Raw genomic sequence first — 24875 nt, 5'->3', positions numbered from 1 at the left:
ACTACACTCCAGCCTGGGCAACAGAGCAAGGCTTTGTCTCAAAAAAAAAAAAAAAAAAAATCCCGCCCTGCTAGCATGTCAAAATGTCTAAAATCATGGCACTGCTGAGTCTATTTTTGGCAGATTTAAAGAGCTGGGTTTTGTGGGTTTTGTTTTGGGGAGTGGAGAGGAGATATTTTGTCTTGTTTTAATCCAAAAGTTGAGTGCAATACCCCCTGGGGTGGATAATATTTTGGTTGTCATCACCCTTGACAGAGATTTGTTTATTAAATGGATTTCTGACTGTAGCTGTTGAGATCAAGACCTTTGGGATAGAGAGTTAAGCATTGACAGTTGTGTAGGTGTATGTGTGTGTAAGTATGCATGTGTATCTTCGCTGTGGAAAGAGGAGTAATAAAAAGATATCTTAATAGTGGAACAGGAGGACCACTGCATATTGGTGTGGAAGATGCCAGACAAATACTTCCTGTTTCATGACTTCCCTCAGTGCAGCTGGCCTCATACCCTTGACTGATCCTTCCTGAGAGTATCAGTTGAGAACTTTAATATGCATATAAATCACCCAGGGATCTTGCTAAAATACAAAAATTCTGATTAAGTAAGTCTAGGTGGGACCTGAGATTCTGCATTTGTAACAAGACCCTCAAAGAAACATATCCTGCTTGTCTATGGACAACATTTTGAGAAGAAAGGACCTAGCAAGCCCTGGGATTTGGCTTACTTCTAGGTGGACAAGATAAGGGCTTATACAAGCTCTGAGGAAACCCCAGAATTAAGCCAGTTGCCCTGTGGGACAGACCCATGGCTGCTGCTGCCCATGAGGGTGGTTCTGAGAGCCCTGCCAAGCCTACTCGAATGGAGACACCCAGGAACAGATGAAGTGGCTTTAGGCGGCAGCCTACCCTCTTATGACATTATGGTAAATGCAATGATCTGGAAACTGACAGAGGTGTTTCTGCTAAATTCTGCATTTGGGTTTTGGGAAACTGTTTCTCCTTTTTAGGTTTTAACCACTCTTTTCATACCCCCTGAGTTTTGTTTTGACCAAGGCAGAGTTTCCACTTTACAGTCTAATCTAAAACTAGACAGACATTTTTAGGCCCCATATTTTATGTTGAAAGCTATGTTTCACCTCTGTCACAGGGCAAAGTGTTCATCTCAAAATGCACATCTTACAATAATATCTTCTTAATGCACTATGAGGCTGAACACCTCAGCTTACAAAATCACTTGGTGATGAAATATGGCAGAAAAGCATCCTAAAACTGAAATGTTCAATCAATGAAAAATAAATGTTTCCCATTGTGGAAACTGAGCATAACGCATCAATATCTTCTGTTCCAGGAACTGACAACCTTCTTCGGTAAAGGGCTAGATAGTAAATATATTTTAGGCTTTGTAGACTTTTTAATCTCTAACACAATTACTCAACTCTGTCACCTTAGCACAAAAGCAACCATGGACAATATGTAAAAAAAAAAAAAGGGGGAAAAACTGTGTTCCAATAAAAGTTTTACAAACATGATTTCACTGTAGGCCATAGTTTGCCAACCTCTATTTTAATCAATATACAGAGAAAAACATCTAGGAATTTATTTTCCAAGCCAATGCCCTGTCTTATTAAGGTACCACTTTGGAAGATAATGCTTATGATCCACCAGCTGTCAGACACATACTTAATGCTGGTCTTCTTTCTTTCAGTGTTAAGAATAAATTTGCATGCATTGATTCTTCTACTTCCATTTGCCAGAATCCATAAATATGGTGCGGAGCAAAACAGTGACTTCCTTTGAGGGGCATACACGATGACACAGAGTGATGAGGCATTTGCTAGGGTAAACACTGAGGGGTGAGCACATCACAAAGATCCCCAGGCTTCCTCAGCTTGAGAAGGTACATTTAGGGAAGTTTGGGGTCAGGAAACCACATAAATTAAGATCAAGAAGTCCCAGAAGTCACAGAGAGAATATTGTGTTTCAGAAATTGGGTTGAAATATTGCTTATTGGATAGACGGGATTATTTGAGAGAGATGGAAAAAATGATAGGCAACATCAGGAAATTGGGAGTGTAATGACAGCCCAAATCATAATTAGACTTGTGTGTCATGCTGAAGAGTTCAAACTTATTTTGGATGCATGAAGAAAAAGGATGGTCATTTCGTTAACCTATTCATATACTTCCCATATAACCGTCCTCCACCTCCTCAGAGATTATTTGCACAAAAGCATTCATATAGTAGTGGATCAGAGCTAGCTATGAGCGCCGCCCACAGCCAATGGCAATAGCAATGCTACTAACAATGAGAATAGAGCATACACGCATCTAGCTTAGAAAAACAAATTCCTCCCACTGGGCTATGTGCGATCAAGTGGCATAACATAAGCAAAATACACTTGTCCCTTAAAGTACATTACAGAATAGAACCAATAGTTTAATTAGTAATTAAACTTCCAAATAATTGATATACATAATCAGATGTGTAACACTGTAACCAGTAATATTATATCTACAAAAATCATAAAATCTTCTAACTTCAAAATCATCTAAGCCCATTTAACCCACATGTTCCTAAAGTCAATAGAGCCTTCTGGCATTTGTAAATTGTCCAATAGGGCTATTTTTAAATACAGTAATGGAGATTTAAGGAATTGACATAAATGTAGAATATAAGTAAAACCACATTCTAGCCTCTATTTCAACTCCCCTCAACACAGACACACACACACACACACACACACAAAAGAAAAAGTTGTAGCCAAACAAAAATATTATGACAAAAGTTGACATGTTAGAAAGCAGAATAACATCACAAGTTTACTAATGTTACATCCAATTGGGTAGTTGTATCATTGTTTCTACTCTTGCTGATATAAAAATTTTTGTGAGTTTATGGATTTTGTAAACTGCATGATTACTTTTCAAACACTTGAAAATATTAAATGCTGTAATAGTTTTACCAGGTCTTGGTAAAGTGTAACTTTTTCCTGGGAGCCTTCTCAGACCTCCCAATCTTTATCGGTGCCCCTTCATTGCGTTCCTGTGGCCACCTATACTTTCCACTGTCATGGTACTCAACACAATGCTTGGCTGCCTAGTTTCCAGGCGATAGGCCCTTTAAGGACAATCCCATGTCTTTCTCATTCATCATTATATCCCACTGCCTTGACCATAATAGGCCCCCAATATTGATTTGTTACATGATGAATAAATAAAGGAAAATGTATTTAGGAACTAAGTCAATACTTTATCTTTCGATTACAATATTTTGTTCATTATAAATATCTTTCTAATCCTTTCAGGTTCTGAAATTTCCACAACAGACCCTCCACTGAGTGTTACAGAATCTACCCTTGACACCCAACCTTCTCCAGCCAGCAGTGTATCTCCTACCAGTAAGAATGTTTTCACACTGAGCTATTGATTTAACCAAGCAGATTGATAACGATTAAATTTCAGCAAACTTGCATGATTCATGCCTGTTTCTTAGCTATGACTTTTTTTGGCCTGAAATTGGGTTTTATTTTTTAACAGCTTTATTGAGATATAATTCACATCACATTAACTCACCCATTTGAAATGTATGATCTAATGGTTTTTAGTATGTTCAGAGATTTGTACAACCATCACCACAGCCAATTTCAGAACATTTTCATTATCTAATAAAGAAACTCCTAAACATATTAAAGTATCATTCTCATGGCTTCAAAGAGTTAACATAGCTTCCAAAATCCTTTACTTAAAGCCCTGGGAAAATCAAGTTCAATAAATAGTCAGTGAGGAATTTAAATTCTGTATTTATTATTAAATAGGTTAATAAATTGACAGTCATTCTCCAAAACAATGTTCTCAGTGGGGAGTTTAAGAGATTGGTTGTAACTGGGGATAGGCCAAAGGAGGTTAAATCCTTTTAAATTTAAATTTGTTCTGGTTCAAATTAATGTTGACAAAGTTGACTGGTGAGGACTATGAATTCAGCCCTCCCATCTGAGGCATCATTAATAATGGAGGTCAGTCTGGGTCAGCAATACTATGGCAAAGAGTGGCAGTGACTCTCAAAAGTTGTCATTGATGCAACAAATCATAAATTCCCATGTCTGTGGCTTTTGTGTCTAACAAAGAACCATGGTGACTCTCTAATACAAAAAAGCTTATATTCTATGTAAAGTAGAATTGTGACTCTCATTTCTCATTTAATTAAAACTATCAATTTTAGCTCAAAATGAGAACTGAAAATGAAATAAAACAAAAGCAGCCAGTAGGAATGAACAATTCCTTTGGCTGGTAACTTTGGCATGTAGCCTGCAGTCGCTGTCATAGGTTGATACTTCTCAGAAAATGAAGCAAGTGGCAGAAAAGCTTGCAAACCACCCATCAAAAGTTTCACATCCATCTGATTTTCTCATGTTCTTACTGTTTTGTAATTTATCTTTTCTTGTTTTTTTGAAGCCTGTTTTTCGTCTACTTTTAACTCACCACCAGTTAATTATGGCATTTTTCATTCAACAAGTATTAGCATATTCAAAAATAATAAAACCTTAAATCTCTCTAGTATTCTGTGTATTAGTTATCCATTGCTGCATTAAAAATGCCCCAAATTTTAGCAATTTACAAAACATATATTGTCGCATATGGTTTCTGGGGGTCAGAAATTCAGGAGCAGCCCAGCTGGAAGGTGCTAACCTGGGTTCTTTCATGCGGTGCAGTCACACTGTTGGCTGAGGCTTCAGTCATCTGAAGGCCTGACTGGAACTAAAGAATCTGCTTCTAAGCTCTAGCATATAGATGATCTCAGTTCCTCAGCACATGGTCTTCTCTATAGCTCTGCATACAATATGGCAGTTGGCTTCCCCTGGAACAAGTAATTCAAGAAACAGAGTGACTAAGTCAAAAGCCATATTGCCTTTTTATGGCTTAGTCTCCAAAATTGCATGTCATTACTTCTGCTTTATTTTATCTACTAGAAGTAAGTCACTAGGTCCATCTTATACTCAAGGGGATGAGAATTAGGCTCCAGGTCTCAAAGAATCTATGAACAAATTAAAGCCACCATACACTGTCATTTAGAAGTGTCTGTACATAAAAGGCAACTTGGTTTGATCTTCTTTATTATGAGTGGTAGACAGAGCAAACATTATTGTTCCCACTTGCCAGATGGGGACTTTAAGACACTGGGAGCTTAAGTGATCACATACCTAGTAAGTGACAGTGTTTTGCATTCACATCACAGTCTTATGTCTAAATTTAGTTCTCACCACATTAGATACCATTTTTTCTCCAGTTGGTCTAAACGTATCATGAGAACAGGAACCGTATTTGTTTTTCCTCCTAGCACAGAGTAGGCAGTCAAAAACTATTAGTTGAATAACTAACTGAATGAATGAAAGAATTAATAAGAATAAGGTTCCTTTACTATGTAGGTGTTATTTAATAGACTATTTAATGCTAAAGAAAAAAGATAAAAATATATTTCTGCCTTCAGAAAGGTTGCAGTCTACTTGGAAGAGAAGGTATACACACATAAAAATAACAATTCAAAATACTAAGATGAAAGGTGTTGTACCTTACAGAATTAAAATGCCCAGGGAGAGGTACAAACCAGTAAGTATTAGGCTTTGAAAGTTCTTTATGAGTTCATGGGCTCAGAAAATGTTACCTGGGAGAGATGAAATAACTTGACTTTTGAAGTATGTATTGTATATATTTGACTCAGGGGAGAACTTGAAAGAACGTTCTAAACAGAGAAAACAAAGTGAGCAGTTGTGCAATGACAAAGATGTTTATGGGCATTTGAGAAAGCATCAGTAGATAAGCTTGGATCAAAGAGGTGGTATTGTGTACCAAAAAAGCAGGGATGAAAATTGGAAAATGCAAGCTAAACAAAGCGTTGAGCCCCAGTTTAAGGACTCCAAATGCTATCCTTTATGAAATGGGGGAAGGACCTCATTCCACTTTATTTTAGAAAGAAAGTGATATTATTCATTCATCAAATATTTACTGAGCACTTACTATATATCAGGTACCTTTGTAGGTGCTGTGAATACAGCAATGAACAAAACTGAAAAAAAATGTCCTCATGGCATTTATATTCTGCTAGTTAAAAGCAGACATGGATTTCTTCTAGTTGAATTTTTATGGGGTTAGTCTGCATATACTAAGTGCTTATATCAGTGCTTGCAAACACAATTCTTACTCCTGTGACAAAATTCAAAGCAAAAGAAAGCAGTTGTTACACTTAAGAAGGCTACAATTTAATATAGTTTTAGTATTAATGAAGGAAAGAAAGCACAGTCAAGTACCATATTTGTTTAAAAGCAGGCGGGAAAATGCTACCTGATCTACTATCACACTAAGACGATGTAGTTGGGAAGTCTGTGCAGAATCAAAAGTCCTCCGTAAAATAAGGTTCCACCATATTGGACCTGAGGATTGCGTTAGATAGTGGTTGTCAACCAGGGTAATTTTGCCACTCCAGAGGACCTTTGGCAGTGCCTGGAGACATTTTTGGTTGTCACAATGAGGGTGGGAGGGTGCTACTGGCATCTAGTGTATAGAGGCCTGGGATGCTGCTAAACATTGTACAACACAGCCCAGAACAGCCCTTACAACAAAGAATTATTTGGTTCAAAATGTCAATAGTGCCAAGGCCAAGAAGCCTTGTTTTAGATCAAGGCTTAGGTGTAATTACAGTAGGTATCTCTTACTTTACAAAATCAAATCTGGATTTCTGTCAAGATGGCAACAATAGTTTATGTTTGGAATAATTTTCTGTTTGATTTTGTATGTCAATAAAACTCATGTTAAACCAGTGGCAGATTATGTCTAAATAAACTTATCTTTTTGGAATAATCACTGAATTACTATTGAAAAATCCAAATTTTGTCTTGGCAAACTGGAGGGTAATTGTGAAATCATACGATGACTTCCTGCCTCAGAAGCTGGTAGGATTCACCTTTGCATGTTCTTTGAAGAAAGGAAGCGAGATGAAGTATGTCACGGAAACCAACTTCAAAGGCTGTGGTTTCATTCCAAATTCTAAGATGTAATGAGCTTTATAATCCAGTCATCATTACAAAGCTGCATGTCTGGCTGCAAGCATCCAATTCTTATTTTTTCCTCGATGAAAGGATATTTTTTAAACAAATGTTGAAGGTCATGAAAGCAATATTCTTTAACAAGAGGAGGAGAACTTAATAACTCATAACAAACTGCAAGAGTTATCCAGGGAAGCCCAGCTCAATTCAACCTGAACCAATTAGTGTTTGCTGAGTCCCAACTGCATTCTCAGCGCAGTTCAAGGAAGACAGGCTGACAAGCTAAGTGGCGAGATGAGACAAGTCCATGTGGAACAATCAGAGACACCTGATGAATCCAGGGTGGGGCTGTACACAATTCAGGAGCTTCTGTCGCCTTGAGGAGAGAGCCCTGTGCCTTTCAATTCACTGGCTATGACTTGGCCAAGAGTTACGTAGCCTAAGAGATGCCAACCTGGTGTGGCAATCATCCGAGACACTTATTCATGAAACTCATATGTATGGAGTGCGTACAATGTGTCAGGGACTTTTGAGGTGCTAGGATACAGTGATGAACCAGACAGACAGGGCTCCTGTTGCTTACAGAGCTTACAATCCTGTGTGACCCACTTGCCTTGCCTCCTATTTTACTGCCCACCAGTCCCTTTGGCTCTGCCTCCTATTGTTATGTCTGCACATGACCCTTAGACCTGATGATGTTGATTTTAATATTAAGCCCTTTCTAATGACTTAGCTGGTCCTCACTATCTGGGTCTTTCTACTCCTGGATACTTAGAGTAAAACACTAGGTCCAGTCTGCCTGTAACCCTCAGCCAGCACCCCAGGTAGACATAACTGATCCTCTGCAAGTGGATGATCAGACATTGAGGGGCACAGAGTAAAGGAAGCAACTGACCAGGGGATGCAACAAAACCACTGATTTATGAGTAAGCATGTCAGAAATGGTGGGGGATCAACCCAGAAGACATGTCATTAGATAGTAAAATCTAATAAAAAGTAAATCAGAAGTTCGGCAGTTGATAGGGGTATTGGATTCTAGTGTTAACGGGGGAATGCCAGAGAGAGTCTGCAAGGCAGTGAGAAGGCTCCAGTGATTTGTTTGTGACAGCAACTTCTGACCCCTTTGCTAGTCATGCCATGCCTGTATTCAGGTGCCTCAATTGCTGTCCAATAGTTTCTGCCTTTATCAACATGTATCTGCTGCCGAAAAGTAAGAAAAGTCAGTGAGTGCTGGGGGAAAGGAAGGGGGATCAGGGAAGTCTGCATGCAGGTTCTGGAAGAAAATACTGACTCAGGTGGAAGAAAGATGAGAAATGGATCTTCACATTCGCATCATAAGCAAAGGCGTAAAACAAAATGAGTGCAAGACATGAGAAGACAAGCAGGAGTTCTGACATTTCTTGTTGGGAGAGGGCTAAGGGTTGATTAGGTGGGGTGGAACAAGGTAAAGATGAGCTTCAACTCATTTAGCCCCAATTCATAGCCCACAGCCCAACATGTCTCCTTTATGCTGGACTGAAGGTCAGTGCTCACATAATCCTGATCACGCAGATTGATGAGGCCGATTCAAATGTGTTTAGATGTAGTTGAAGGCCTGTATTATCCAGTTAATGTCACTACTGTGTTTAAACGTCAGCTAATGGGCTGTGAATTGGGACTGTGATCTGAACAACAAATAGCCACTATGGCTTTTTTAGTATGTGGGAAAATGTCAGGAAAACAGAAGCTATGCATATGGTAGGTGATAGTTGCAAGAGCAGGGAGCAAGAAGACTAAATAATATAGATTTAAAGTGGTTTATTTTCCATGATCACGAAGGTGGTTAAAAAAATGATATGGTCTGAACTAGAATGGGCATTTGTAGAAATAGAGAGTGCTGCAACAGAGGCTCACCAGGATTGTCTGCCTAAATACAGGGACTAAATAAAAGGGTTTCAGAGAACAATCATACAAGGACCTTTCTATTTTTTTCCTAGCAATTACATAAAAATGTTTACCAACTGCCATGATTGTATAATAATACTAAGCAATAATATTAATATTTGTTGGTTGCCTCCAATGTGCATGCACTGTTCTAAACTAGTAAATGTATTTTCTCATTGAATCCTCCCAACAACACAATTACTTAGGTACTATTATTACCCCACTTTGCAGATGAAGATACTGAGGCACAAAGAGGTTAAATAACTCACCCAAAGTCATGCAGAAAGTAGATGAGCCAGTATTGAGCTCAGACGGACTTCAGACCTTGAGTCCTACTGCCTCAAAGAGTACATGGTTGGTGCTGAATAAATGTCTTTAGACACTGAATAAATCCCTTCTAGTGTGAAGCTGTTATAGGTCTTAGGAAAAGGTCAAACATGACACCTATGCTTATATTAATCTCTCCCTTTTTTAGACAAGTGTTTTCCTGAGATATGCAGCATCTGAGAGTGAAGCTAACATTTCCTCAGTTGGAAATAAATTAGAGAAACCCCTCCTGCATTTGTAGCCCACCCCCGCCATCAACACTATTATCATATAATTCTCACTGTAGATATGAATCTACAGAATCCATACAAAACTCCAATGCTTTTCCTTGAATCCTAGGAAATTCTGTTTATTGTATCTTTTTCACCACCTTCCACCTGGGGCATACAACATTCTGCAGACTGTTAAAAGGATTTTTCTTTTTTCTATATCTGTCACCTGTAAGTCAAGGTTAGCCTTCTTGATGACTAGTTTACTTTGGGTATTTATCTATTCAGTTACTCCCCTTCGGGGTGAGATTCCTCAGGGTGAAAGCTATCAGTTGACCTATTTTTCAGTTTATTTCATAATTATCGAGTATCTACAAGCTCACCACATGATGCGTGACGAGCTCTGTCCTGCTTACTGTCATCTTCCCCAAGGGAGTCCTGAAACCCTTTCTGGACCAGTAATCCAGCAATACACATTATTATTCCCCATTTAGTCAGCACATGCCCCAAACAATCTGCCTCCCACATAAGAACAATTTTATGCAGGGTTTAGGTTTAGGTTTAGGTTTCACACCACATGTCTCCTTTATGCTGGGCTGAAGGTCAGTACCCACGTTATCCTGACCACGCAGATTGATGAAGCTGATTCAAATGTGTTTAGATGTAGTTGAAGGCCTATACTGTCCAGTTAATGTCACTACTGTGTTTAAAGGCTCTTTGTGCTGCAGGTAAATTGATGGAGAGCAATTACACATTTGTCCAGAAACTAGATGGATAAGTCTAAGTCTGTGCTATGCCGACAGGTGCTGTAGTGATAGAATGAAAGGCCCAATGGAAATATTTCTATTTGAGACAATAAGTTAAATGTTTAGGTTCAGTTTTACATTGGAATAAGGCAAAATCTTAGATAACAGAGTCTGACTAACCAGATAAGTTAACCAGCAGCTTGAAACTTACAAATAACTTTTACCTTTGTACTTGGTTGATTAAATAAGCTAAACCGGGTAGGTTAGCAAAGAATAATTTTTACTTTTTCCATTCTTCTCTGTTCAAATGAGATATATTGAATAATTTTTTCTTGGCCTCTAAAAGAAATTTCAGACAGATTACTTGGCTTTTTTGGTGATTTCCATATAATAAATGTCATCTGGTCCCTTTCAGCCACAAGAACAGACTTGTGTCAATAACTAAAAACTCTTGTCAAATGTAATGTCAAAACTCAAAAAAGTTAATTTAGTCCAGAACTTCTTTCCTCTTCCTTCCCCCAAGTGTGGGTCTAACTCAACTTGGAAAGGCTGGGATATGTGAGGTGGGGGTAGGGAAGAGACAGGGAATGTCTCTGATTCCCTGGCTTGGCTCCATCCTCTCCTCCACTCCTAGCTGCTGGCTTGCGTACCTCTTTATGGGGAATGGCATAAGGAGAAGAGGGGAGAGGTACGTAAGGAAGGAACTTCCTTAATAGGCTGGATGTAATCTGACTTAGGTGTCATCTGGATGAGGAGAATAAAAATTGCCATATTGACTTCATGGGGCACTCTGGCAGATTTTTCAGAAATCCCTGACTGTCCTGTGGCTGCTGTCCCTTGGTGCAGGCCATGCCTTTCTTCTGGTCTTCTGCTTCCTTCTCCCTGCAGCCTCTAAACTTCTGAAGGTCAGCTCCTCTTGGGGGCTTCTTTGTTCCTGTAGGTGTTCTTCCTGAGTGAGATTCTTTTCATGGCACCCTATTATGTCTGGAAAAATATGTACCTTTTCCTACTCTATGGGGGAAGTGCTCCTCTTCACCACTGTGGCCCTGTCTCTCTTCTCTGTGCTCATTCAGAGCTGTTAACCAACCATGGACTCCTAATGCAGCCTCTCCAGCCTGAGTAAGGCACCATGCCCCTTTGTCCTAAATTCCAGGGCACACAGGTCAAGAGATCTGAGTATTTCTCTCAGATCTACACTTCACTTGGTCTAAAGTGAAGGAGCGGATTCTTCTTCATCTTCTCCATAAGGGAGGGCCTGATGCACAGGACCCTTCAAAGGAACTCTTAGCCAGGCTGCTCCCACCCCATCACACAGCTTTGAGGTTGATGATGGACCAGCACTGACAGGTCCCACTCCACACTGCCTCGCATGTCCTGCATAGATGGGCTAGAACCCTGCTTTCAATGTGAGGTGGCTTGTGCCCTGTACTATGGTTCTTAACCTTTGGAACCTCATCTGAAATGAAGGTACAAGGATTCCATTTAAAAATTTTGTTCTGCATTAACCATTGAAGAGTTAAAGGAAATAAAGTGAAAATGAAGCAAACATGATGAGGTGATGGTTAATCCACTGAGAGGATCCACAGAAAGCTGTAGTTCTTAGCAATAGTGTGATGGATGGAAAATAAACACTGAGTTCTAGAAGCATTGGCCAAAGGTGAGGATGCTTGAGGAACATGAAGGGAGACAGGACAATGCAGAAAAGGGAAAGCTTTCACGTGGGTGGTTCATTCTTCTAAGGGTGATTAAAAGCAACAGAAGAGACTAAGCAAACAAAATACCTACTATAGCAGTTGGTTCACAGTAAGTGTCAACATGTTGTATTCTATTATTAGAACCTCTAAATCCATTTGGAAATACAGTAAGAACCCAAGGTAGGAAATAGAGTGGCTGATTGACCAGTCTGTCTTTGTCTAAGGGGTGTGTGTGTATGTGTGTGTCTGTGTGTGTGTGTGTTTTAATAAAAATAATCTAGGTTTACAATGAAAGCAAATAATCTAGGTTTAGAATTATGTATCTACTTGAGATAGATACTGATATAAACAAAACCAGGCTCACAAGGACCAACGTCTAGTGAGGGGAGGAGGGAAGTGGGCAGTAAAGAGGAGCAGAAGTCTACAGTTAGCATGAAAAGCCACATTATACCCTACTTGATTATCCCCCATGACTGCCCTCTCCCTTCCTCTTGCTTTGCTCAGCCAAGCTAGCCTCCTAGCTGTTTCTTCAACATGCCAGGATTTCTCTAATCTCGGGGCCTTTTAACCTCACTTCCTATGCCTGAAAAATTCTTCCCCCAAATATCTACACGGATCACACCCTCATCTTCTCAAAATTTTTGTTCAAATGTCACCTTCTCGATGAAGTACTCCATGACCATCATATTTTAAGTTGCAGCTGCCTCCCACCCCATTTCCTGTTCCCCTTTTTTGGCTGTATTTTCTCCATAACACATTTTAACACCATCTATAAGTTACCTGTTTGGCTCCTCTACACACACAAAAAAAGTAAATCTGATGAGGGCAGTGTTTTTTATCTTATTTGTCTACTGATATAGCTGTATCACCTAGAACAATGATAACACATGGTTACCAATAAGTATTGATAATTCAGTAAATATTTTTTAAATGGAGAATTTTTTTAAGTACAAAGAAGAGGAGATTAACAAAGGAAGGCTTTAGGGAATGCAGAGGATGTCTCCCTAAAGAAAAGCCATCTGGCTAGGGCTGATGTCTGGGTAGTCTTATGACAGGAAGCTGAAAGGTGATGGTGGGACAGGAAGAGAAGCTATCAAAGGCCTGCTATTCTGGGCAGTTGTGTGCTAGACATCATGAGTGAGCTCTTCCATGGCTAGGCCCTGGTTCTGATGATGCATGCTGCAGCAAGGCTAACTGCACTTATAAGGCTACCAGAATGGAATAAGTATAGTCCTTAGTGTCAGACAGCCTTGGGTTCAGTTCTTGTCTCTGCCACCTACTGGCTCTGTAGCCTAGATCAAGTCATTCTGATGGCAGCAGCTGCCCGACTGGACTAGCTGCTGTGGGGATGCCAGCTGCAGGGAGGGAGGCCTGGCTGGGACTGTTGAGCCTGCAGAGGCTGGGAACACGAGGGAACCTTCCCCCTACTGACTTGGCAGGGCAGGAGCCCTGGGCTTTTAGGGCAGCTGCAGCCACCCAGCTATGGCTGCAGACCCTGACACCCCTGCACTCTCAAGGGCCTGGGAACACCCCCACTTCTGCAGGCTCAGAAGGGCCTGCTTCCAGCCCCTGGACTCTTCCCACTCCTAGCACCTGCTCCAATTTTGGAGCAAAGTTGAGGCTCAGCCCAGGCACTGTTGCAACCTGGCCAGGTGTGTGCATGCTTGGGGCAGCACTGACACACCAATCCCCCACCTTGGCCCACTCCAGACTTTGGGCGCCAAGGAGCACAGGAAGGAGGCAGCAGGTGGAGATGGGCTGAGGGCAGCTGGGTGCAGGCCTGCAGGTGCCATTTGGTGCAAACAGCCTGGGCTATGGAAGGCATGATGACAGTGGGAGGCTGACTAGGTTCCTGGATGGAAAGGTGTAGGTCCCCAGTGAAACCCCACCTTCAGACCAGGCATGGCCTGAAGCCTGGGAGCCAGGCTGCCAGTTCCAGGTGAAGTCCATGGATATGAGTGATAACTTCATTGATGACCATTGGGCCAATTGGATAATGCTTTTTCCAGGCCCGCCTATGGCCATCCATGGACCAATCACCATGTGCTTTCTCCCTTCTGAGACCATGAGAAACCGGGGATTCAGCCAGACTCAGAAAGAAGTCAAGACTACCAGCTGTGGGAGGGAGCTACCCACTATGGGTCTCCTCATCCAGGCGACTTGCCTGCAGAAAGGAGCTACCCACTACAGGTCTCCTCTCCACTGAGAGCTGGACACTCATTGGGACAGCCTGCATATGGAAAGGAACTACCCACTTCAGGTCTCTTGAGAGCTGTTCTGTGGCTCAATGAAGCTCCTCTCCACGTTGCTCACCCTCCAGTTGTCTGCATACCTCATTCTTCTTGGAGGCAAGACAAGAACTTGGGACCTACTGAATGGCAGGACTGAAAGAGTTGTAACACAAACTCAGCTGAAACACACCTCCCACCTGCTCACCACATTGCAAGCAATGAGAAGGAGAGAAGAGCTGTGGCCCTTCGGGGAGCCCAGACCTAAGGCCTCCCAGGCCAGGGCTGTAAAATCCTCTTTGGAGCTCTACAGTTCCTGGCATCTCCAAGATTTCAGGTGCCACAGTGTTCCCCTTGTCCAGACACCAGTGCCTGCAGCAGAAACTGCTTGCAATATATCTGGTCCAGCAGAAGCCTCACACAGAGTCGGCACCCATGCTGCAGCCTGGAGATTCCCACCGTGCCTCAGCAGCCAGTGTGCCTGGCTGTGTGCAGTGGCCAGACCCCACGCTCACTCATTCACACACCCCTTGCTGCTCTGCATCTGGCTTACCCTTGGCAGGTGTGGGATCCAGGCTGGTAGCACAGACCAAGCACAGCCTGCTGAACCAAGTGGGTGGAATGAGCCCAGAAGTGTGAGCAATACTCAGGCAGAAGGCGCCACTGGCCACAGAATTTCTGGCTGGCAAAGCAACACCCCAAGGATCCCGTGACAATTTCACCTCTATAGTAGTTTCCTTGTCTTAAAAAAATGAGAGTAATATTATCTAGTTCATACAATTATTATGAGAATCAAATGTGAAAGTGTGTAAAAAACAACAATGAAGCTACGACTCATACTATCCAGTCTGAGAAGAAATGTCATGATTAAGAGTCTAGTAAGCAAAAACCATCTCAAAATAAATCAAGACCTTTATTTGTAATTTTTAATTCCTTGAAGGAGGAAACAATGACCAAATTGATTTCTCTCTCTCTTTTTTTTTTTTTTTTTTTTTTTTTGAGACGGAGTCTTGCTCTGTCCCCTAGGCTGTAGTGCAGTGGCGCGATCTCGGCTCACTGCAAGCTCCACCTCCCGGGTTCACGCCATTCTCCTCCCTCAGCCTCCCGAGTAGCTGGGACTGCAGGCGCCCGCCACCACGCCCGGCTAATTTTTTGTATTTTTAGTAGAGACAGGGTTTCACCGTGTTAGCCAGGATGGTCTCGATCTCCTGACCTCCTGATCCACCCGCCTCGGCCTCCCAAAGTGCTTGGATTACAGGCGTGAGCCACTGCACCCGGCCTCGCTTTTTTTTTAAGTTACCAGCTTATCCTTTATGCTCCCCTTATGCTACTTTGCAACTGCTCACTTGCTTCTTTTATTTGGCATATAGTAGGTCCATATTAAATTATTTTTAAAATCTATGTTGTTTGGAAAATATTTCAGTATTTCCCAAAAGTTGACCAACCATTGATCTTCTAGCCTTCCTCTACCTTTCCTTTCTCTAGCAGTTAGGTCACTAGGAAGACTGGCAAGAGTATAGGTTAAGAGATTCAGTTCTGCTTAATGATGTCACATGGAGGTGACCAGAATTAGCTCTTTTAGAACATGTTTCTGTCTGCCCACTCAATTCAGCACTGACTGGAGGTGTCTTCTAACTTAATTGAATTTCCAGTGATAGCATAAAAGGGTGGGTTTTTTAAATTTTAGTGAGAAAATTTTTAAAGAGTTAAAATAGAAATGAGCCAGGAAGACTTCAAACCTCCTCATGTAACCTCATGGCCATTCCTGAGCTACTATAAACAAAACATTTTACGTGAAGTAGTGTTTACCTCTAAATTTTGTCTTATTTCCTGGAGACACGGGTCATAGTGTCACTCTGGATACTTGCAAGATTTGATAATAATAAACATTCACATTGAAGAAGGAATAAACAATCAGCAAACAAAGTCATCAACTCCCTATCACAGAGTTTGGCATCTTACTTGCCTACATAGTATCTCATGATTTAGAACACACTGTTGAATATTGAAGAGATTTTGCTATGTTGTGAAATATAAACTTAGCCTTAAAAAGAAAGGTACAAAGCAAGCTTTCTCACATCTGGAAATATATGATCAATATGAATCTTTCAAAACCATGACTATGAGGAATGCAAATAAAATTTTTTAATTCTTTAATTCTCTACATGATATCAAGAGATAGTCAGACATGTTCTTATATAGTTACAGAATCTCCAGGTCAGGTTCTAAGAAGGGACTTTTTAAAACAAAACAAATACATTTTGGAACAAAAGAGAAATACACACAAAATGTATTTAAAATTTTTCTTTCCAAGAGATATAAACGTGACTTCAATGGACTGTTGTTGGATATTTTTCTTCTTTAATCTACCTTGCTTTATATAATAGTTCTAAAATATAGAGCTATTTTCAAATGAATATGAATCAGTCTTTCATTTCGGGGGAGTGAGGGGGAAGGAAGAGAATGTAACAATTATGGAGTATAAAGATGGAGAAATGACTTTGCAAACTAACAATTGAAGTAAATATGAAACCATATTTAGCATATGAAGATACTATTTTCACAGTAGTATTTGTGAAAATTCACTATAAGGTAAGTTTCATGAGAGCAGGGACCCTGTCTTCATTGTTTATTGCTATATCCCCAGCATGCAGAATAGAGTCTGGCATACAGTAGACACTGAAATAATGTACTTTTGAAAGTGTGAATATAATACATTTAGAATTAGGAGAACCGGGTTAATAGCAAAGAAATGATATTGGATATTGATTATTTAACCACAAGCATACTCCTTTTGGATTCGGCTTCATCATTTATAAAATGAGGCTGTTCACTAAGATTCTTTCCAACTCTAATATTCCAGGCTCTTGTTAAATGTAGTGGCACAGTTAAACATACGAATGTAAATACATATAATAATTTGGGAATTTTATTTTCAAAATAGGATATTCAGCTACATCTTCAGTGACCCTTGTAGATGGGAGTGCCTTGAGGCCAAACACCACTCCTCAACGTGAGTTCAGCAAGGTTTTCCTACATGATTGGAAAGAGACAACACACTCACAAGTTTTACTACTGCTTCTATAATGTTGACGTTTCAGCAAACAGCTGTATTTTTCATTTGATGTTTGTTAATATCTTGGTTTTGGGTTACTCTACGGTGACTATATATTGATATGACAATTTCTATAATCTTAAAAAATAAGGGCTGGTGATTTATTATATTGTATCTTTTATTTGTCAAGGGATTTTAAGGTAATATTAAAGTAGTCTTCACAATACTCTCAGTGATCTGAGTTTGTGACAAGAACAGAAAAAGAACACAAATCAGTGACAAGCTGGCATTAAACATAAACTACAGAGCTTTTGCTTAATATGCCAGCTAGTGTTCCTGCACAGGGAAGCACATTTTCAATTTCAGATTTCCCCAAAGTCACATAGATTAAAAATTCTGTGCATCAAAGCAAAGTTAAATTACAGCTTTTGAAAAAAGCTGGATTCTGAAAATAATTTTGTCTTTCAGCCAGCAATTCCAGTATGACTACCCGAGGCTTCGACTATCCCTGGACCTCCAGTGGGACAGATACCAAAAAATGTTAAGTATAATCGTGGGTCCCTTGAGTCCTCTGGACTTCAGTCATTCATCCGACACATATATTGAACAACATCTATGTGCTTTGTTTGTAATAATATTCGCAAATGTTCACAAAGCATCTATCATGATTAAAGTATTGTAGCTGCTGAGACTACACCCGTGGACAAAAGAGATCTAAGCTCCAAATTCTGATTAAGGGGAGACAGACAAGTGGTGATAAGTTATATGAAAAAAAGGCACAGGAGGGAGACAGTGGGAATCGAGTGAAGGGTTGCCATTTTAAATGGGCAGTCTTGAAAGGTCTTACCGAGGAAGGTGACATCTGAGCAACGCTATAACCAGTCAACCCAAAATTGCAAGCTGTGAATATATTTGGGGAAAGCGCAAACTAGCTAGAAAATGCATATCAGTAATAAAAATGAAAAGAGAGAGACCAACGAGAGGCCAGAAATTGTTTCATTATTCCTTTTAATCTGGCCAACTAGCAGTAGAGGTGCTGTTTTAGCAGGTACAGACAGGATCTGAAGAAGAAATATATTGCCTCTTAGTGGTATTAGACAATGATCAGTGTGGTGGGGAAGTGGTAAGGAAGGAGGCTGGAGCAAAAGGAGGGAGGACAATGGATGCCACAGGGCCAGAACTCTGAATTTAAATGCTAGACTCTTTGCCACAAAGGGTAATGTGTATGTCCCTTTGGAAAGCATTTAAGTTTTACAGTTAAAACCTTTAAGAGTATTTTGTACATGCTTGCTCCCTCATTCCTGGGAACTTGTCCTTAGGCAAGAAAGAGAGAAAAAGAACATAAATAGGACTGTTCTTTGTAGCATTATTTATTTAATTTATCTTTTTTGATGGCCCTCAGGCTCTCAGATTTGAATTAATCATGATATTTAATTCATGAGACACTTTCATCATTGGTCGATGCATGACCCTCTGTAATTTAACATATTTCTTTTAATAAATATGTTAATAATGTAATAGACACCTGTGAACCCAGTACCCAAATATAAGAATTGAAAAGACAGTATTCAGAAGGGGGAGCATAGAAAGAAATCTAAAAATAAATGGAACTTAAGTGTCTATCAAAGATGGTATGGCAGATTACTGTGAAAACAGGAGACTGTTCAGCAAAAGGACCTAGAAATAGTGATTATTGATAAGAAAAAAATTAAAATGTACCCCTGCCATGCACATTACACAAAAATAACTCTATATAGTTTAAGATCTTTATGTCAAAAGCAAAACATTAAAACATGTAATAAAATAAATGTGGATTTCTTCCTGCTTTGGAGTAGGGAAGGGCTTAACAAAGAGACATAACCATAAAAAATATGTAAAAATTAGAATAAAATTAAGAAATTTGGGTTCTTCAAAAGACATCTTTAAAAAGTAAAACAAAAAGCAAGCTATAATCTGGGGAACATATTTGCCACACATATAATTGAAAATGAATCAGGAATACATAATTGACTAAAAGGATCAAAATTTTGTAATCAAGAGATTACAAAGAATGCCTACAAATTAATAACAAATATGACAAAATGAACAAAAGTCACACCACAAAACATGAAACACACGTAGCTAGAAACATCTAAAGAAACGCTCAGTCTCGGCCGGGTGCAGTGGCTCACGCCTGTAATCCCAGCACTTTGGGAGGCTGAGACAGGCGGATCACGAGGTCAGGAGATTGAGACCATACTGGCTAACACAGTGAAACCCCATCTCTACTGAAAATACAAAAAATTAGCCAGGCGTGGTGGGCACCTGTAGTCCCAGCTACTCGGGAGACTGAGGCAGGAGAATGGTGTGAACCCGGGAGGCGGAGCTTGCAGTGAGCCAAGATCAAGATTGCGCCACTGCACTCCAGCCTGGGTGACAGAGTGAGACTCCATCTCAAAAAAAAAAAAAGAAATGCTCAGTCTCTCTGGTAATCAGGAAATATAAATGAAGACTAGAATTAGAAAATCATTTTACATGTAATCAACTTACAAAAATTAAGAAATCTGATATTGCCAACTATTGAATAGGATTTATCCAACATCCTATCAACATGATTTCTTATATGTTACTGGTGGTACCATCACTTTCCACCATCCTTTGGCATTGTATTTCAAAGCTGAACATGTGCATACCTACAATCCAACAATTCTATTCCTAGATATAAAAATCCCTCCAGAATTAGTACATGTATGCATGAGATATGCACACAAATGTTTGGAGGAAACACTGTTCATATAGCAAAAACTTTAAGTAATCTAAATGGCCATAGTCAGGAGGACAAATAAATAAATCATAGTATACTAATAAAATATAATATTAGAGAGCAATGACAAATAAGTGAGTGGCAACCATATACAACAGCATGAATGAATCTTAATAACATTATGTTGAATTAAAAAGTAAATACCAAATAACAACATATGGCATATTTTCTAATGAAATTTTAAAGCAAGTATAATCAAGCACCATATGCCTTAGACATAATATGTGATATAAAATTTTAAGCTTTATAAGTGAATAATAATTATAAACATTCAGGACAGCATTTGCTTTTGATGGAGATATAAGGGATGAGACAGGAAGAAAACATTTGGGATGTTATTGATAGTAACCCAAAATCTGTGTACATGAGTAGGAGTGAGAGGGTATTAAGAGGGTGAAAAATATGTTCAGTAATAAGAAACGGCAAATAGGATGAGATAAGTCAGTGAAATACTATGAAGCCAGCCAAAACAACAGCCATAACCCTGATCCATTCTGCTTCACTGGACAGGACCTCACAGCTGGGGCCTCCAGCCACCCCCACCAGCTGTATTCTATGGACAGAACTCTGATGTCTCCCTGGGACAGAGTGCCTTGTGGGAGGGGTGGGCCATAACCTTGGTTGCTTGGATGACTCAGCCCTTCCAGCCTGCAGGCACTGGACAGTCCAAACGGAACAGAGCAGAGGCAGTTCCACAGCACAGTTCCCCAGCACAGCTGTTTTGTTGAGGAATGACCAGACTGCTTCTTTAAACAGACCCAGATCCATTCCGCCTCACTGGGTGGGTCCTCCCAGCCAGAGCCTCCGGCCAGCCCCACCCATGTTCTGTGGCCAACAGAGTTCTAATTTCTTCCTGGGACAGAGTGCCCAGTGGGTGAGGCAGACATTTGCTCTTTGGGCATCTCAGCTGGTTCAGGCTGTGGGCCTTGAAGAGCCCAAATCAATTGGGGACTGAAGACATCTCCAACACAGCACAGCTGCTCTACCAAAATGCAGCCAGACTACATCTTTAAGCAGGTCCCTGATTCCATTCCTCTTGACTGAGTGAGATCTTCCAACTGGAATCTCCAACCACCTCCTATAGGCATGGTCAGGCCAGCAACAGGTCAGTACCCCCCTGGGACAGAGCTTTCAGAGGAATGGGCAGGTGGCCATATTTGCTGTTTCACAACCTTCACTGATGATACCTCCAGGTACTGGAAAAACCAACGTGACTGGGGTCTGGGGCAGACCCATAGCAAACCACAGCAGCCCTACAGAAGAGTGCCCAGACTGTTCAAAGAAAACAAAGAAAACACAACAGCAACAACAAAACACAAAAAAACCATCCAAAGGTCAGCAAACTCAAAGATCAAAGGCAGATAAGCCCACAAAGATGAGAAAGAATTAGCACAAAAACACTGAAAACTTAAAAAAAAAAAAGAAAAGAAAAGAAAAGAAAAAAACCAACAACCAGAATTCTCCCTTTCCTCCAAATAATCTCAACACCTGCCCAGCAACAGTTCAGATCTGGACTAAGGCTGAAATCACTGAAATGACAGAAGTAGCCTTCAGAATATGGATACAAATGAAGTTCACTGAGCTAAAGGAGCACATTGTAACCGAATGCAAAGAAGCTAAGAATCATGATAAAACAATGCAGGAGCTGACAGCCTAAATATCCAGTATAGAGAGGAACATAACCAACCTGATAGAGCTGAAAAACACACTACAAGAACTTCACAATGCAATCACAAGCTTTAATAGCAGAATAGACCAAGTGGAGGCAAGAATCTCAGAGCTTGAAGATTGTCTTTCTGAAATAAGACAGGCCGACAAAAACAGAAAACAGAGTGAAAAGAAATGAACAAAACATTTGAGAAACAGGGGATTATGTAATGAGACTGAATCTTTGACTGACTGGGGTACCTGAAAGAGATAAGAATGGAACCAACTTGGAAAACATATTTCAAGATATCATCCAGGAGAACTTCACCAAGCTACCAATACAAGCCAACATTAATTTCAGGAAATACAGAGAACCCCAGTAAGATGCTCCATGAGAAGATCATTCCCAAGACACATAATCATCAGATTCTCCAAGGTCAAAATGAAAGAAAAAAATGGTAAGGGCAGTCAGAGAAAAAGGTTAGGTCACCTACAAAGGGGTAGCCCATCAGACTAACAGTGGACATCTCAGCAGAAATCCTACAATCCAGAAGAGATTGGGAGCCTATATTCAACATTCATAAAAAAGAATTTTCAACCCAGAATTTCATATCTGGCCAAACTAAGCTTCATACATAAAGAAGAAATAAGATCCTTTTCAGACAAGCAGATGCTGAGAGAATGCATTACCACCAGATCTGCTTTACAAGAGGTCCTGAAGGAAGCACTAAAAATGGAAAGGAAAGACCATTACCAGCCACTACAAAAAAACACTGAAGTATACAGGCCAGTGACATTATGAAGCAACCATATAAACAAGTCTGAAAAATAACCAGCTAGCATCATGATTACAGGATCAAATCCACACATAGCAATACTAATCTTAAATGTAAATGGGCTAAATGCCCCAATTAAAAGACACGGAATGGCAAGCTGGATAAAGAACCAAGACGCATCAGTATGCTGTCTTCAAGAGACCCATCTCACATGCAGAGACACACATAGGCTCAAAATAAAGGGATGGAGGGAAATTTGTCAAACAAACAGAAAACAGGAAAGAGCAGAGGTTACAGTCTTAGTCTCTGACAAAACATACTTTAAACCAAGAAAGATAAAAAAAAAGACAAAGAAGAGCATTACATAATGGTAAATGGTTCAATTCAACAAGAAGACTTAATTGTCCTAAATATATATGCACACATACAGGAGCACACAGATTCATAAAGCAAGTTCTTAGAGACCCTCAAAGAGACTTAGACTCTCATGCAATAATAGGGGGAGACTTTCACACCCCAGTGAAAATATTAGACAGATCATCAAGACAAAAATCAACAGAGACATTCAGGACTTGAACTCAGCTCTGGATCAAGTTGACCTGATAGATATCTACAGAACGCTTTACCCAAAAACAACAGAATATGTACATTCTTCTCATCACCTCATGGCACTTCCTCTAAAATTGATCACATAATCAGAAACAAAACACTCCTCAGTAAACGCAAAAGAATGGAAATCATAACAAATTCTCTCAGACCACAGCACAATCAAATGAGAACTCAAGATTAAGAAATTCACTCAAAACCATACAACTACATAAAAATTGAACAACCTGCTCCTGAATGATTTTCAGGTTAATAATGAAATTAAGGCAGAAATCAAGAAGTTCTTTGAAACTGAGAACAACAATACAATGTACCAGAATCTCTGGGACACCGCTAAAGCAGTGCTAAGAAGGAAATTGATGCACTAAATGCTCACATCAAAAAGCTAGAAAAATCTCAAGTTAACAACTAACATCACAACTAAAAGAACTAGAGAACCAGGAGAAAACAAACCCCAAAGCTAGCGGAAGACAAGAAATAACCAAGATTGGAACAGAAATGAAGGAGATAGAGACACAAAAAACCTTTCAATAAATCAGCCAATCCAGGAGCTGGTTTTTTAAAAAAGATTAATATGATAGATATACCACTAGCTAGACTAATAAAGAAGAAAAGTGAGAAGAATCAAACACAATCAGAAATTATAAGAGGAATATTACCACTGACCCCACAGAAATACAAACAATGATTAGAGAATAGTATAAACACCTCTCTGCAAATAAACTAAAAAATCTAGGAGAAATGGATAAATTCCTGGGCACATACACCCTCTGAAGACTGAACCAGGAAGAAACTGAATCCCTGAATAGACCAATAACAAGTTCTGAAATTGAGACAGTAATTAATAGCCTACCAACCAAAAAAATCCCAGGATTATATGGATTCGCAGCTGGATTCTACTAGAGGAACAAAGAAGAACTGGTACCATTCCTACTGAAACCATTCTAAAAAATTTAAAAGAAGGAAATGCTTCCTAACTCATTCCATGAGGCCAGCGTCATCCTGATACCAAAACCGGGCAGAGATACAACAAAAAAAGAAAACTTCAGACCAATATCCTTGATGAACATCGATGCAAAAATCCTCAACAAAATACTAGCAAACCAAACTCAGCAGCACATCAAAAAGCTTATCCACCATGATCAAGTTGGCTTCATTCCCAGGATTCAAGGCTGGTTCTACATACACTAATTAATAAATGTGATTCATCACGTAAACAGAACTAAAGTCAGAAACCACATGATTATCTCAAAAGATGCAGAAAAGACCTTCAGTAAAATTTAACATCTTAAAAACTCTTAATAAACTAAGGATTGAAAGAACATACCTCAAAATAATGAGAACCATATACAACAAACCCACAGCCAATATCATGCTGAATGGGCAAAATCTGGTAGCATTCCCCTTGAAAACCAGTACAGGGTTACCCTCTGTCAGCATTTCTATTCAACGGAGTATTGGAAGTTCTGGCCAGGGCAGCCAGGCAAGAGAAAGAAATAAAGCACATTTAAACAGGAATAAAGGAAGTTGAACTATCTTTGTTTGCAGATGACATGATTCTATATCTAGAAAATCACATTTTCTCAGCCCAAAATCTTCTTAAGCTGATAAGCAACTTCAGCAAAATCTCAGGATACAAAATGAATGTGCAAAAATTGCTAGCAATCCTATACACCAACAACAGGCAAGCTGACAGCCAAATCATGAATGAATTCCCATTCACAATTACCACAAAAAAGAATAAAATACCTAGGAATACAGCTAACAAAGGAAGTGAAGAGCCTCTTCAAGGAGAACTACAAGCCACTGCTCAAAGAAATCAGAGAAGA

The 24875-nt window shown here is 39.9% G+C and overlaps 2 protein-coding genes across 4 annotated transcripts in view; one reads left to right on the top strand and one right to left on the bottom strand.

The window, feature by feature from the left end:
- The window catches only part of ZBED2 (zinc finger BED-type containing 2), a 78769-nt gene that overhangs the window by 10504 nt on the left and 43390 nt on the right, over positions 1-24875 (bottom strand). The window lies entirely within an intron of this gene.
- The window catches only part of CD96 (CD96 molecule), a 114958-nt gene that overhangs the window by 55510 nt on the left and 34573 nt on the right, over positions 1-24875 (top strand). For all 3 annotated transcript variants that reach the window (XR_004027566.1, XM_003261790.4, XM_003261791.4), the window contains 3 exons: positions 3301-3393; positions 17104-17172; positions 17683-17754. Coding sequence is in view for 2 of the 3 variants with exons in the window: in XM_003261790.4 (XP_003261838.2) it covers positions 3301-3393; positions 17104-17172; positions 17683-17754 (234 nt within the window). In the remaining variant the exon portion in view is untranslated. The remainder of the gene's footprint in view (positions 1-3300; positions 3394-17103; positions 17173-17682; positions 17755-24875) is intronic.

This window comes from Nomascus leucogenys, chromosome 21, assembly GCF_006542625.1.
Source record: "Nomascus leucogenys isolate Asia chromosome 21, Asia_NLE_v1, whole genome shotgun sequence".
Classification (NCBI taxonomy): Eukaryota; Metazoa; Chordata; class Mammalia; order Primates; family Hylobatidae; genus Nomascus; species Nomascus leucogenys.
This window is presented reverse-complemented; position numbering and strand designations above follow the sequence as displayed.